This window comes from Geotrypetes seraphini, chromosome 2 (assembly GCF_902459505.1).
Source record: "Geotrypetes seraphini chromosome 2, aGeoSer1.1, whole genome shotgun sequence".
Classification (NCBI taxonomy): domain Eukaryota; kingdom Metazoa; phylum Chordata; class Amphibia; order Gymnophiona; family Dermophiidae; genus Geotrypetes; species Geotrypetes seraphini.
This window is the reverse complement of record NC_047085.1, coordinates 318,821,815-318,837,331: the sequence shown is the minus strand read 5'-3', so window position 1 is coordinate 318,837,331 and position 15,517 is coordinate 318,821,815. Positions and strand designations below refer to the sequence as shown.

The following is a 15,517-nucleotide window of genomic DNA, read 5'->3' as shown; positions in this document are numbered from 1 at the left end:
AATAGATAGATTGTGAGCCCACCGGGACAGACAGAGAAAAATGCTTGAGTACCTGAATAAATTCATGTAAAATTGTTGAGCTCTCCTGGGAGAATGGTATAGAAAATTGAATAAATAAATAAATGTCTCTTATCATGTATTAAAGGAAGGATAACTATAATACAGGACTCCTGAAGACCTCCTCCCCCCTCCCCAACAGGGCTTCCAGCTCTCTACAATCAACATGTATAAATGATGTAGATGTGCATGCCCTGCTTTCTAATGTATGCAAATTGTATAATTTTTTTCTTATATAGCACCAGCAAGCTCAAAGGCTAACAAAGCAGTGTGCATTCAGGTACAGCAGGTATTTTGCATAGTGATTGGAGAAAGACAGAAGTGCAAATTGACTGTGGTGTCCCCATGACAACTTTGAGAGGACCTGCTTGTGTGCTTGTTAGAAGTTATTCCACATTCTGGTGCAATGTATTTACGAATCCTGACTATAGATAATATCCCCCTTCTCACAAGTTAGAAAAGGTTGAAATTTACATTCTTCAACTCAGCCTCCTTCACCAGTGGCTTTAGTCTCTCCTTCATTTTTTCCTTCTGCAAGCAAGTTGAGAAGTCTTTCTGATCTTAATTATAATTTTTATTTATGTTTTTATTCAAAGTGCAAGGCTTTTCAGTGCTAAGAGGTTCCTGGTGACTTTGAGATAGCTCTGCTTGGGAGAGAACACAGACTCTATGTTAGAAATCTGCAGCTGGCAGGGTTACCTCTCCAGCAGGCCTGCATTAATTCATGTAGGACTAAGGGTCTGTTCCCCTGGAAGCTAGCTTGCAAACTCATTTATTAGGTGCTTGAGCACAGGCTGTTTGGTCCCTGTGCCATTTTATTTTTTGCATCTTAATTTGATTTTTTTAATTCAGGCTTCCTTGTGCTAAGAGGCTCCCAGTAGTCCTGGGACAGTTCTGTCTGCAAGAAGGATCAGATGTCAGGGGCTGTAGCCAGGAGGGCCACACTTTTAAAAGAGTACCTGCCTTGCCAGCTTGCATAACACTTGAGAGCTCAGGCTCTGGTCCTCAGTTGAAACAGGACTGGGACAATTTGAGGTCAGATATGATTCTACTCTCCCAGAATGCTCCCTCCCTGCAGGATTTGGGGGTCTCAGTTTGGAGTAGACCAGAGGCCAGTGGTAGCCCTATACCAGGGAGAGGACCTGACACTATGTAGGCTATTCAAGCCTGCAGATCTAATGGAGGGGATTAGGCTCTCGGTGGGAGCTGGATCTAGAATTCATATAAGTTTCTGCTGTCCAGCTCTCACTGCTAAACGTGCTTTCCTTCACAGCCAGAGATTACCAGAATAACAGAACATTGGGATTTTCCAGAGGGTCCTCTGTCAGGGGCCAAGGTAATGAAGAAATTGTATTCCATAGCTTCTGATTTACAGCAATTATTATATTTCATTTGCTTAAGGTGGATTTTCTGATGGCACAAGTTTCTAAGAGAACTTCTCTAATTAGCAAAGGGAGAATGGTCCTGAAACATACTCAGGATTGCAGAGTGGACTTAGTCCTCCAGAGGCAGTATGAGGCCTTAAAGCTATGGCTACAGCTTCCTTGTGGTGCCACAGGATGCTTCACCAGAACCCAGTCACACGGGAGAGGGAGGGGGTGTGTGAAAGAGATGCCCTTCCTGGGGTACTGGCCAAGGTGGACTATGTGGCAGATACTATTTACGGCATGCTTAGGGTCATGGTTAAGAATATTTAGTGTTAACCAGTTAATTGCATAATGGTTAGATAGGCTATTTAAATAGCAGGCTTAACAGCTAAACTTAGCCAGTTTAGCGCTAAATATCTGCACTTAACTGGCTAAGTTGTGTAACATAGCTGGTTGGTGACTACTGCCAATATTCAGCAGAGATAACAGGATATCTTGTGCTGAATATATTGCTTAGCCAGCTAAGTGCTATTTAACTAGCCAGAAGCCATTCCTGGCAGTGGCGTACCTAGGGTATGTGGCACCCGGGGCCCATCATTTTTTGATACCCCCCCATCTATATGAAAAATATGATTTTTAGTAACAATCCACATATCGCACAACAAGAGTGTACATAGGAAAAGGAAGCATCTTAAACACTGTAGTGAGCACTAGAACACCAACACACATTGTAAAACTAAACAAGCCAGATCCCGCACAGATCCTGTAGTCAATGCCAACTGAAAACTATGTTCTTTTCGTACACACAGAACAGAGATACACCCTCGCCCAATATGGAATAATCACTAAAAATAGAAATATGTAGACAAAAGTTAAACTGAACCGCCAAGAAACCAGACCTGGATACAATGCAACACCACAAAAACAGTAACACATGTCCTCTAATACAATGCAAAATATAAAGACAGTAGATGTAAATTTGAAAAAACTGATAAATAACAATCACCACTTTACAAATTAACAAATAAAAATAAAACAAATAATGAGAAATTAAAAAATACAATTTTATTGGACTAATCCCTGTAAGCTCGGTCCCCATCCCCGCAAACCACCTGATTCCATCCACACAAGCCTTGAATTGTTTATATTAAAGTATAAAAAGAAACAATATTCTGTACAATTGTCAATTTATAAATCAGTGTCTTCTCCCCACTCTCTCTTCCCCATTTCCCTTCAGCGTCCTCAGCCCACTCTATTTTCACTTTCCTTCAGCGCACGCACATAAAAACAAGCAAGTAATTTTATATCATTTTCATTCTATTCATTCATAGAAATTAAAGCCTAAATAATGCCAGTCACATAACAAAACATGATTTTACAAAAATAATTTCCTGCAGTCAAGCTTGCAAGGATTACTAGATATCTTTCAGCAGCTCCCCTCCCTCCCTCCCCCTTACCTTTGTGGCCAAGTCAAAATGATCTACCAACAATAAAATTTTAAAAACACAAAGCACGCTGTACACAGAGAAAATGTTAATTATCATTTATATTCCGCGGGTTTTCAAAGAGGTCAAGGCAGATGACTTTATGCAATGTCACCTCAGTAACAACTATACAAAAATAGACAAATATTCCCCCTCCCTTTTTACTAAACCGCGATAGCATTTTTTAGTGCAGGGAGCTGCGCTGAATGCCCCACGCTGCTCTCGACGCTCATAGGCTCCCTGCGCTAAAAAACGCTATTGCGGTTTAGTAAAAGGGGGCCATAGTGCAAAATGTAGACAGCATATATAAATTCTCAAAATGGACACATTTTGATCACTAAATTGAAAATAAAATAATTTTTCCTACCTTTGGTAATTTCATCAGTCTCTCGTTGCACTTTATTCTTCTGACTGTGCATCCAATATTTCTTCCCTTCTTTCAGCCTCCTGTATGCTTCCTCTCCTCCAGACCTCATTCCCTCCCCAAACTTTTTCTTTGTTTCACCCTGCCCCCTTCTTTCTTTTTCTCTCTCTCTCCATACCCCCTTTCTGTATGTCTGTTTCTCTTTCTCTCCGTGCCACATTTCTTTCTTTGTTTCACCCTGTCCTCCCCTTTCTTTCTTTCTCCCTGCCCTCCCCTATACCACCACCATTGGGAAAATGCTGCCACCGCCACTGGGGAATAGGCTGCCACTGCCACCATCGGGAACAGGCCGGCACCAAATTCGCCCTGCTTCTCTTCCCTGCGGGGCCAACCAACTCTTGCCACCCGACGTCAATTTTAACGTCGGAGAGGACGTTCTGGGCCAGCCAGGCAGTGATTGGCTGGCCCAGAACGTCCTCTCCGACATCAGAATTGACGCGAGTGGCGAGAGTTGGTCGGCCCCACAGGGAAAAGCAGGGAGAAGTCGGCGCCGGCCTGTTTCCGATGGCGGCGGTGGCACTCAAGTGGCTAAAGAGACGCAGTTTGCCGGCCTAGGGAGAACACTGGAGGGTGGCCAGCTGTGCACCCCCTTGGGGCATAAACCCGGGGCAGACCACCCCACCCCACCCTGGTATGCCACTGTCTGTACCTCACTCCCTCCCTATGACCAAAAATTCTCCTTTCTTCTATTCCCCGTGTACACAACCATCTCTTTCCCTCCCTTCCTCTCCCAAGTCCATGCCTTCTGTGTCCAAAAACACATTCCCTCCCCCACCTCAGCATCTCTTTCCCTCCCTTCCTCTCTCCCAAGTCCATTCCTTCTGTGTCCAAAAACACATTCCCTCCCCCACCTCAGCATCTCTTTCCCTCCCTTCCTCTCTCCCAAGTTCATGCCTTGTGTCCAAAAACCCATTCCAACCCCCACCTCAGCATCTTTCACTCCCTTCGCTCCCAAGTCCATGCCTTGTGTCCATAAACACATTCCCTCCCCCACCTCAGCATCTCTTTCCCTCCCTTCCTCTCTCTCAAGTCCATGCCTTCTGTGTCCAAAAACACATTCCCTCCCCCACTTCAGCATCTCTTTCCCTCCCTTCCTCTCTCCCAAGTCCATGCCTTCTGTGTCCAAAAACGCATTCCCTCCCCCACTTCAGCATCTCTTTCCCTTCCTTCCTCTCTCCCAAGTCCATGCCTTCTGTGTCCAAAAACGCATTCCCTCCCCCACCTCAGCATCTCTTCCCCTCCCTTCCTCTTTCCCAAGTTCATGCCTTGTGTCCAAAACACACTCCCTCCCCCCTTTTGTGTTCTGCATGTGCCTCCCAGCCCATCTTAGCAACTTAGCAAAATAGAGCTCAAGCCGCGAGGCTTGTCTTCTATTTCCTGCCTGTCTTGCCGCGCACACAAAGCCGAGCGGAAGTCTTTCCCGACGTCAGCGCTGACATCGGAGGGCAGGCTTTGCTTAAGCTATATGTGAGCTATATGTGAGCGGCAGGGCAGTAGGAGCAGAAGATGAGCCTCGCAGTTCGAGTTATATTTAACCCCGCGGATCCCCCGTCCAGCTCTCTCCTGTGCACCCCCTTGGGGCATGCACCTGGGGTGGACTGCCCCCCCCTTAGGTACGCTACTGATTCCTGGTTGGTTCAATAGCACTGAACATCAGGGGAATGTGTTTCCCTGAAAATAAGACAGTGTCTTATATTCATTTTGGGCCCATAAAACACAGGTCTTATTTTCGGGTAGGTCTTTTTTTTCTCATGTACAATGATCATCTCTCCCTGCCTCTCCTCCACCCCAATTCTTTCTCTTTCTCACCCCCACATGTGCATCTTTCCTCCCCTCTCACCCATCCCCTTGTGCCTTCCCTCTGCAGCATCTTTCTATCCCTTGTGCAGCAGAACCCTTGCCCAGCTTCTATCCTGCCGCTGAGACCTACATACCTCCCTGCAGAGTGTTGGCAGCACTCTAAACAGGCTGCTTCATGGCCTTCTGTGTGCTGCTTTGCTGATGACATCATCAGTGAAGTGCCAGAAGGAATGCCCTAGGGGGAGAAGGCTGCAAAGCAGCAAGTTTAGAGTGCTGATGACGCTGCTCGTTGTAGGTCTGGCGGTCGGAAGCATTTGGATGGGAGGGAGAGATGAAAAGATGGGAGGGGCAGTGGGAGGAAGCGCTGCTGTTGGTGAATCCAGGTACCAAGGCTTATTTTTGGGGTAGGGCTTATATTAAGACAGACCTCAAAAATCGGGGTAGGGCTTATTGTCAGGGTAACATGGTATGTGTTAATCAGGGGGAAAAAAACCCTGTTTACATTAAAATACTTGCAATGGCTGTCAATAAAATTTTACAATTGGATTTAAATTATGTATATTTTTTTTAAAACTTGATCGCAAGTTGACCTCTCTTCAATCTAAACAGTTTTGTTTCTTGAAAATACCACATGAAATTAAAATGACTTTCACTAGGCTGCAACCTTTGCTCATTCACCCGCATTCTAAAATTCAACCCCCTCCTCCTCTTTGGCTCTTTGCTAGGAAACTAACTTGGCATTTCAGAATAAGGCAATAATTGGCTTTTTAAGATTCATCTTTCTGGTATTTAGATGATGTACCTTTATGCCCAAATTCTATTCATGATGCGCTGCAGTTAAGCAGCAGTAGGTGCACTAGTGCTTCCTAACTTACCAATCAGGGGGCACTTTTTTTTAAAAAAATTGAAAGTGCTGGTCTCAAGCCTATGAAGGTGTACAGGGATGCCTAAGGACAAATAAAGCCAGCAGAGGTGTGGTTTGCACTGGAAGTGGCCTTAGGCGCATACGTTGGTATCGCTTTGTGCCTCCATGGATGCGAGATCCTTAAATGTAGGCCTTTAAAATGCTAGCCTACATTTAAGGTGCCTTTTGTTTTTGTTTTTTAAACAGCTGCAATTCTGTCAACGGCACCTACGTGTGATTGACACACAATTGGCAGCTGCCCATACCGGCACCATTTATTGAATCTGATTTGTAGATTGCTTAGTCTGTTATTTGTTTTTTGTTTTTAAAGAAATGGGAGAAGTGGAGGAGATAAAGCAGTGTCTTTCAAATTTTTTTTAGCTCTGGCCAGCCAGCACTAAATGTTCAAATGTTTTTCACAGCACACTAAAAGGAGCAAATGATTTTTTGCACCACATTAAAATTGAAATTATAAAATTGCAAAACCAACAAAAATTAAATTTGAGTTATTTAAACATTGACAGACTCTTGCATATGTGACATACATGTCATCTATTCTAGTATATGTTTGATGGGAATTTTTTAAAATAAAGTAACATTCTGGAATCTCTCATAGCACACATGGAACCTCTGGGGCACACTAATGTGCCTTGGCACACAGTTTGAGAGACACTGAAATAAAGCATGGTTATATATTATGGTGAATATGGGAACTTGAGGTATGTAATTAACTTGGAGGGGCATAAGTCAGTAGACACTGGTTGGCAGCAGGGAAATGTCCATTCTCAAAAAAAAAAAAAAAAGTCCAAATAGAGGATTTTTTTGAGAATGGCCTACCTGCACATTCAGCAATCCACTGGCCCAAACTGCCACCACATCAATTCCCTACACCACATTCCCGACTAAAAAACATTGTCCAAGTCCCAAACCCAGACCTTTTAGGTCAAGGGTGTCAAAGTCCCTCCTCGAGGGCCACAATCCAGTCGGTTTTTAGGATTTCCTCAATTAATATGCATGAGATCTATTTGCATATTCATTGGGAAATCCTGAAAATCCGACTTGGACAATCCTTCACCTAATAGCAGGATTCTTTGTAACAGGCGTCTGTCAAAACAGATGCCTAATCTCTCCTGTCGGCATTCCCAACAAGCCCAATACCGGCAGGAGAGATGTCCAATCTCTCCTGCTGAAGGTGCAGTGCATCTCTGCACCCCCCTCCCCTCTCCTCCCCCCCCCCTCCCGGAGACTGCTGGCAGGAGGGAACCCAAGCCCTCCTGCCAACACCCCAACCACCCCCCAAATACAAGCAGGAGGAAGCCCAAGCGCTCCTGCCGAAGATGGCGGCACCCCGACCCTCAAACTGGCAGGAGGGAGCCCAAGCCCTCTTGCCAGAAGGCAAACCTCCCACACCCCCAAGCCCCCCTCCCTCCACCTGAACCCCCACCACCACCCTGGACTCCCCACACTAACCTTAAGGTTAGCCAGCCATATGGGTCCCCGGAATGGCGGTCCTGCCTCTTCCCGGTGCATTGTGAGATGCACCGGGGAGGGCCCTAGGGCCTGAATGGCCCAGGTGCCTAAGGCCTAACCCATAGGAGGATAAAGGGAACTGGGCCAATTCCGGTTGGCCCAGTTGCCTTAGGCCCCTCCATGGTGCATTCCACAATGCACCGGGAAGGGGCAAGCTTGTCATTCTAAGTATGGCAGGCCTGCTGGCTGGACCAGGGACCCATCCATCCGTCCAACCTTAAGGTTAGGGGGGGGTTCGCCTTCCGGCAGGAGGACTTAGCCTCCCTCCTGCCGGTTCGAGGGTCAGGGTGCTGCCGTCTCAGCAGGAGGGCTTGGGCAGTTCAGGAGGGGACTGCGATCGTAGTTGCGGTGGGGGGTGGGCAGGTTGCCAGGGCTGCTGAGCTGATCTCAGCAGCTGCAATCAGTTCAGCGGCCCCTATTCAGAACTTATTCTGACTTGGTCCAAGTCAAAACGTATAAGTTTCGAGTGGGCCATCTCCCTAAACTTTTGGTTGTACTTGTAGTACGACTAAGTCTAGGTCGGCCCACTTCCCTCTCCTCTAAAACACACCTCTTTTTGCTCTAGGCCAGAGGTGTCAAAGTCGGTCCTCGCTGGCCGCAATCCAGTCGGGTTTTCAGGATTTCCCCAATGAATATGCATGAGATCTATTTGCATGCACTGCTTTCATCGTATGCTAATAGATCTCATGCATATTCACTGGGGAAATCCTGAAAACCCAAATGAATTGCAGCCCTCGAGGACCGACTGACCAATGTGCTCTAGGCGTTCAGAGGCAGGATAAAGGCCTAAGCTGGTTTAGATACGTCTAAAACTAGCTTTGATTATCGGTACTTGGATGATCTGTCTTTTTGATCATCCAAGTACCGATTTAAACCACTTTATGAACCTTTTTTTTATTATGAGTCTCTTGGGCTTTAGGTTAGCCATTTTACTATTATACTACAACTTGTTTCAGGTTTCTTTGACGAACCTTGCAATTAAATGGCAAATCATAACTTATATTTTTCCATACAGATCAGAAAATCAGCCACAGAAGTGTATGTACGAGGGTGGTTTTGAAAAGTTTGGTTTAAAAAAAAAAAAAGCAAGTTAAATAACTGGTTCCATTGAGGGTTAGACACAGTCCAGCGGGTTTCCAGTTTTTTCATATTGTAAGAAAAATATCTAACAAAAAAACTGGAAACTTGCTGGTCTAAGGGCCTGTTTTACAAAGCTATGCTACCTACTGGCTGCTGAGCGGTAATGGCCCCGAAGCCCATAGAGATTTAAAGGGCTTTGGGGCTGTTGCCAAGCGGCAGCTGCTAACGCAGCTTTGTAAAACAGGCTGTAAGTGTCTAACCCTCAATGGAGACCATTTAACTTGCTTTTTTACCAAACTTTTCAAACCACCCTCATTTGGTTGGTTCATCCTAATCTATAGAGAAGTGCTTCTCAACCCTCTCCTGGAGACATAGCAAGCCAGTTAAGTTTTTAGGATTATCAGAATGAATAAACATGAGATAGATTTACATGGTCTTACTGTATTGAAATCTGTCATACATATGAATTGTGATAATCCTAAAAACCTGAATGGCTAAGTGTTTCTCTAGGAGTGGGTTTGGAAGCACTGCAATAGAAAAGTCACTGTAAGCACAATCTACTTTCCTGCTTGAATTTGGGCAGGTCTGAATTCAACCTCTCCTCGACTGATCAATGCTATTTTAAATAAATCTTTGAAAAAGAGATATTTTCATTTTATGCACAGAATAAATACAACTTTATTAACTGGACTACATTTTAAAATTACCAATATTTAAATTCATCAATTTAGAGAACAAATAAGATATAAAGCTTAATTGTATCTGTATGCATACATACGTAGACAAATCTGTAGACCAATAACACTGCATATCCTAGTTCTGCCCCTTTATTCATTTCACTATACCAAAAGCTACTGTTTTATTCAATCCCTTAAAAAAAACAAGAGAGAAACCTGGCAAGATCTTCAAGGATTATACAGCAACACAGGGTTAGCATGAATTTTGGTGTAATAAGTCATTAATGAGATCGAGTATATTTACAAATGCATTCCAAATTCTTAAAATATGTTTGGATTGGTAGACTGAGAATGAAATATATCAATGTCATTTTTATTTATTTCAGAAAAAAATACTCTTAAATTCCACTAAAGCAGCTGAGAGAAAAGTGTAAATCAGTGATCATGTTGAACCTCTTCTGACAACCTGCAGTATTCAAAACAGGATGTTTAATATATTACACTGATTTTGTATTTAATTCCAGAAATAAAAAATTATTCTGAAAGTGTAATCAGTCCTCCATATTTTGGTTTGAAAACTTTTTTGTAAAGCTAGGCAACACACAGAAGTGAAACAATTGTTTTCTGCAAAATTTTAGTTCTATAATTCCACAATCACCAAGAAAAGACCAGGCAAATGCAAATAATCCCAAGAAATGGAATGAATGGCTTTATTTGGCATATTCAAGATGCTTCACCATCTGTGGGGGATGGAGGAGAGTTTAAATCAGATTTTCGTGAAATTCTTTCTAGTTCTGCTTGAACATCTGTTAAGACAGGTTTCTGGCCTAAAAATAGGACAGAAAATATATCAGCAAAAATAACTTCACCAAGATAACATTAACATATGTGATGTCAGACTGTAAATACAGTTGTAACTAGAAACACTAGTAGAATTGCAGATGGTCATCTAGCTGGATCTGTGTGGCAGGCTTATACATTCCTCATGTTGACCAGGTTAGTGCAATGAATTAGTGGAGGCAGAAACCTGGAGGAACTGTATTTGTATAACAATCTTACAAGTGGTGGTTGGATTATTTTTAAGACCACACATTTTGCAATAGGAAAGGAAGTGTGCCAGGTTTAATCTAAGAAAACGAACAAATGTTCTTTATTGTACAACGTATAATAAAGAACAAGAACTGTCTTAGATAAGGCATGTTAACCTACAGATTGTCAAATTTTGTAGCTGCACCTGGGATGGACTTGGCAATAAGGCCAAAAACAAGGCATATTGAATGAACCAGTTTTTTTTTCTGAAAACAATTATGTGATTATATTCTCTAACAACTAATTCTATTTCTGATTTTAAAAATACTGAAAAATGTTCAAAGCTTTTAAAATTGTTACCAATTATAAAATAATTAGTAAAATCTTTAAGATTTGAAAATAGGCAATCATATCGAGACATTTTATGGCAAATATACAGGATGTTATATCTTGAGAGAAAAAAGATGAAGTAATTCAAATACCGATTGCTTGGCCACTTCACATGACCAAGTAAGCTTAAACAACTTTTATAAGAAGGCCTTTTGGATTTAGGTCAAGACTCACACTATGGAACATGCACTTGTATAGCTTGGCTTACAACTGTCATCTCCACAAGCTTTCCTGTTTGTAGCCTTAATGGAACATATAGCTTTAGCAAAAGGAAACATGTATATCATGAACAGTAATGAATTAGATGCTATATAAGAAACTTCTTGTAAGACCAAACCAGAGATCTGTCTTAAACAGCCTTTGAGAGACACTTAGTAGGCCAATTTTGATAATAAGAGACTAATAAATACTAGGATAATTAAGTGCCATAAATATCTGTCCAGTTTCCACAGTTTTCTGGCTAGACAGCCATGAGAGACTGGGCACTGGGAATTTGTGATCCAAGTAACTTCCAATGACTACCTGGGTAGGCAACTGAAGATTGTCAGGGTCCTTCTCCCCCCCGTCTTCCCCATGTGCTTTCAGCGTCCTTCTCCCCCCTCCCCATGTCCTTTCAGCGTCCTTCTCCACCCCTTTGTCTTCCCCAGTGCTTTCAGCGTCCTTCTCCCCCCTCAGTTTTACCCATTTCCCTTAAGCGTCTTTTCTTCTCCACTCCACCTTTCCTCCCTTTCTCCCTCCTTGCCCTTACCTTTGTAGCGCTTCCCCACCCAACCGACAACAGAACAGGCCCGGTCGGACAAACCTCCCTGCCCTGTAGCCGCGGATCTAAATTACCTTCTTACAGCAGCTGGAGTATTGAAGCTGCTGTAAGAAGGTAATTTAGATTCGCGGCTACAGGGCAGGGAGGTTTGTTGGCCGGGCCTGTTGTCGGTCGATCGGGGGAAGCACCACAAGGGTAAGGGGACCTGACCGGCTGTGCACACTCCCCCCCCCCACATGGCTGCACCTGGGGCGGATTTCCCCCCCCCCCCCCGCTTTGGTACGCCACTGCCTTCTCCCTACCTGCCCTGCCGCACACAGCCGACCAGAAGTCTTCCCGATGTCAGCGCTGACGTCTGAGGAAGGGAGGGCTTTGCTTATGCCCTCCCTCTGACGTCAGCGCTGACATCGGGGAAGACTTCCGATTGGCTATGTGTGCTGCAGCAGGGCAGGCAGAAAATGGAAGACGAGGCCTCGCAGCTGGGCAGGTAGGAAAGGCATTGAACCCCACGGGATCCCCGCGACCCTAGGGGGCGTCCCCACGGGATCCCCGTGACCCGAAGGAGGAACCCGCAGGATCCCCGCGGGTCCTGCGGGATTCCCGTCGTCCCCGTTCAGCTCTCTACTTCCAGGTCCACCCGAAGGTTTGCTCTGCAGAGCTGCAGACTGGCCGACAACGGGTCTGAGTCCTTTACCAGGAAGAGAATCCCAGGGCACTGAAGCCTCAGAGAAAATGAACTTCAAATGCAAGAAAGCAAAAAAGCTAAGCAGAGCAGATCAGAACCCCTCTGCATAGTTCACTTGCAGAGAAAAAACTGAGCTGTGGACTTGGGCTCCGCCTCTACAGGGAAGGTGCTCAAAGTTATAGCTCCTCTTTGCAAGCCAGCTTGTGAGAAGGGATAAATCACCGCATGTACAGAATCCGGAATAGATGTTACTGAATGCATTTTAGCAAGTTAAAATTCTTATTAAATTAAATCATGAATAATCAAATTATTTAAGATGGTGCACCAAGATTAGCAAGTCTTAGTACATCAGTTCCCTGAAAAGCAAGAATAGATTTTCCTTTAAACTGGGTAATTACTTAAATTTCTGACAATGCACAAGTGATATATCATTCACTAGTTTCCAGTTCAGAGAAAACAGTAAGACAAAATTCACCTGACTTTTTTGCAGAGGCTGGTAAACTACTGCCAATCACAGTGCTGTTTGTGGCACTAATAGCAGCACATCCACCACCTCCTGGTGAACCAGATTTTTTACTCAGCAAACTGTTGAAGAAATTAGCTAGGACACCTTCATTTGCAGCTCCAGCTACATAAAAGAAAGGAATTTTACAAAAGTTTTATTCACATTTCAGCAAGTTCACACTATATGATTTATAGAAATGCATGATTCAGCACTAAATATAAAATAGAAAGTCTTGAACTCGAGATCGAGGCCCTATAACAGATTTATTACTCTGGAAAGCACAATTCACTGATACAGAACACAAATTTTTAAAATAAAGCAGAACCTAACCACCTTCAAAAACAAAAAGAATATCTTTCTTACCGGAGTCAATTCTTTTTGATACAGCAGACACAGGTGTGGCATTAACATTTGACATCCCTGATCTGCTTGGTGTCCTGGGGGAGCCTCCTATAGAATCCTATAGAAAAAAACATGACAACTGTAATTTACAAAATAGCTAAAATGTTAATTCAGCAACAAATATTACTCCTGGTGGAATTCTGCATAACTGTGCATTGCAGAATTGGTGCAGAATTCCCCAGGGACACAGAATTTCTGGTGTTCTATGCATAATTTCAGCACTCCTCTGAGGCTCAATCAGATCAGCACTTCTCTGAGGCTTGAATCGCTGTTGGCGAAATCTTCGGGCAGCCAATGCAGGCTTCCCTCTACCGCAGTCCTGCCCTCGATGTCACTTCCTCTTTCTTCTGCTAAGACCACGGTAATGGGAAGTCTGCAGCAGGTTGCCTAAATCAGTGTCTGAGGTACACAGGAAGGATTGGGGACAATGGGGAGAGATTGAGAAATGCTGGCTGGGGGGGTGGGGACAGGGGTGAGAGAGATGCTGGCGGTGAGGACAGGGGAGAGAGAGATGCTGGCTTGGGATGGGTGGGGACAGGGGTGAGAGATATGCTGGCGGGGGGACAGGAGAGAGATGCTGGCTGGGGGGTGGGGACAGAGGTGAGAGAGATGCAGGTTGGGGGAGTGGGGCCATGGGTGAGAGAGATGCTGGCTGGGAGGGTGGGGACAGGAATGAGAGAGATGCTGGCTGGGAGGGTAGGGACAGGGGTGAGAGAGATGCTGGCTGGGGGGTTAGGGAAAAATGAGAGATGCTGGCTGGGGGGTTAGGGAAAAGTGAGAGATGCTGGCTGGGGGGTTAGGGAAAAGTGAGAGATGCTGGCTGGGGGGTTAGGGAAAAGTGAGAGATGCTGGCTGGGGGGGACAGGGGTGAAAGATGCTGGCTGAGGGGTGGGGACAGGGGTATGAGATGCTGCCTAGGGGGTGGGGACAGGGATGAGAGATGCTGGCTGGGGGGATGGGGACCAGGGTGAGATGCTGGCTGAGGGGTGAGGTCAGGGGTGAGAGAGATGCAGGTTGGGGGAGTGGGGCCATGGGTGAGAGAGATGCTGGCTGGGAGGGTGGGGACAGGAATGAGAGAGATGCTGGCTGGGAGGGTAGGGACAGGGGTGAGAGAGATACTGGCTGGGGGGTTAGGGAAAAATGAGAGATGCTGGCTGGGGGGTTAGGGAAAAGTGAGAGATGCTGGCTGGGGGGGGACAGGGGTGAAAGATGCTGGCTGAGGGGTGGGGACAGGGGTATGAGATGCTGCCTAGGGGGTGGGGACAGGGATGAGAGATGCTGGCTGGGGGGATGGGGACCAGGGTGAGATGCTGGCTGGGGGGTGAGATCAGGGGTGAGAGAGATGCTGGCTGGAGGGTTGGGGACAGGAGTGAGAGATGCTGGATGGGGGGGGGGTGAGAGAGGTGCTAGAAGGAAAGTTGGTGGCACAGGGGAGGGGAGGGATGAGAGGAAGGAAAGATGTTGGCACAGGGGGAGTAAAGGGAGACATGTATGGTGAAGGAAGAGGATGAAATTACACATAATGGAGGGGAAGAAGGGAGAGATGGTGTATGGAGGAGGATAGAGAGATGTGACACAGGGCACAAAGAAGGGAGAGAGATGCTGGACATGGGGGTGGATGAGAAGGAGGGAGAGATACACAGGTGGAGGAGGGAGATGTTGGATCTAGGATCAGAATGAAGTGATAGAGAGATGCCTTGAAATGGGAGTGAAAGAAGAGTGGAAGAAATGCTGAACCATGGGGGAGAGTGCAGCAATGAAGAAACAGGGAAATATCAGGCTACGAGGGTGGAGAGGGAAGGAAGAGAAAATGATGGGCTATAAGTGTAGAGGAACGGAAGATGCTGAGAATAGTATAACCCTGAAGGGGAAGACAGTGTGGCAAGGAAACAGATGAGAGGATAGATATAACAGAGGTACATTGAATATTAAATGGAATGGAGGGTTGAGGAAAGAATGAGATGGGGAATGGGAGAGAAGATGGAAATTTGATAAGTATCAGAAAAGTAAAAAAGAAGAGAAGGGTAAGAAAGAGGAATAAAAAGAGCTAAAAATGAATGATCAATATGTCTGATGCAGGTGTAGTGAGAGAATAGATAGGAGAGAGTAGAAAAGACAAATGGATAGCAGCCACTTGGAAAGAGATTATGTACTTACCCTGGTAAGTTCTTTTCCAATAGATAGGTGAGACATTCTAGATAATAGGGTTATTTCTCCACACTCGCATGCTCTGCAGAAGGGATCCACTCCAGATTTTTCACTCTGCCTCTGTAGCACTTCACTGATCAGCTTAGCGCCCTCTACAGTCAGTACCCAAGCACCGAGAAGCACCCACATATGTGAAGTGGATGTACCTGTAATAACAGGCTAAACAAAGTGCTCTGCTGAAAGGAATAAAACGGTATCATTAACCAGCAACACCG

The 15,517-nt window shown here is 45.1% G+C and overlaps 1 protein-coding gene across 2 annotated transcripts in view; it reads right to left on the bottom strand.

The window, feature by feature from the left end:
• Nucleotides 1-9,301: 9,301 nt before the first annotated feature.
• DYNC1LI1 (dynein cytoplasmic 1 light intermediate chain 1) overlaps nt 9,302-15,517 on the bottom strand; it is a 141,705-nt gene continuing 135,489 nt past the window's right edge. For both annotated transcript variants that reach the window (XM_033930100.1, XM_033930101.1), the window contains 3 exons: nt 13,056-13,152; nt 12,663-12,815; nt 9,302-10,150 (listed from right to left, as the gene is read on the bottom strand). In XM_033930100.1, the coding sequence (XP_033785991.1) occupies nt 10,047-10,150; nt 12,663-12,815; nt 13,056-13,152 (354 nt within the window). In that variant the 3' untranslated portion in view covers nt 9,302-10,046. The remainder of the gene's footprint in view (nt 10,151-12,662; nt 12,816-13,055; nt 13,153-15,517) is intronic.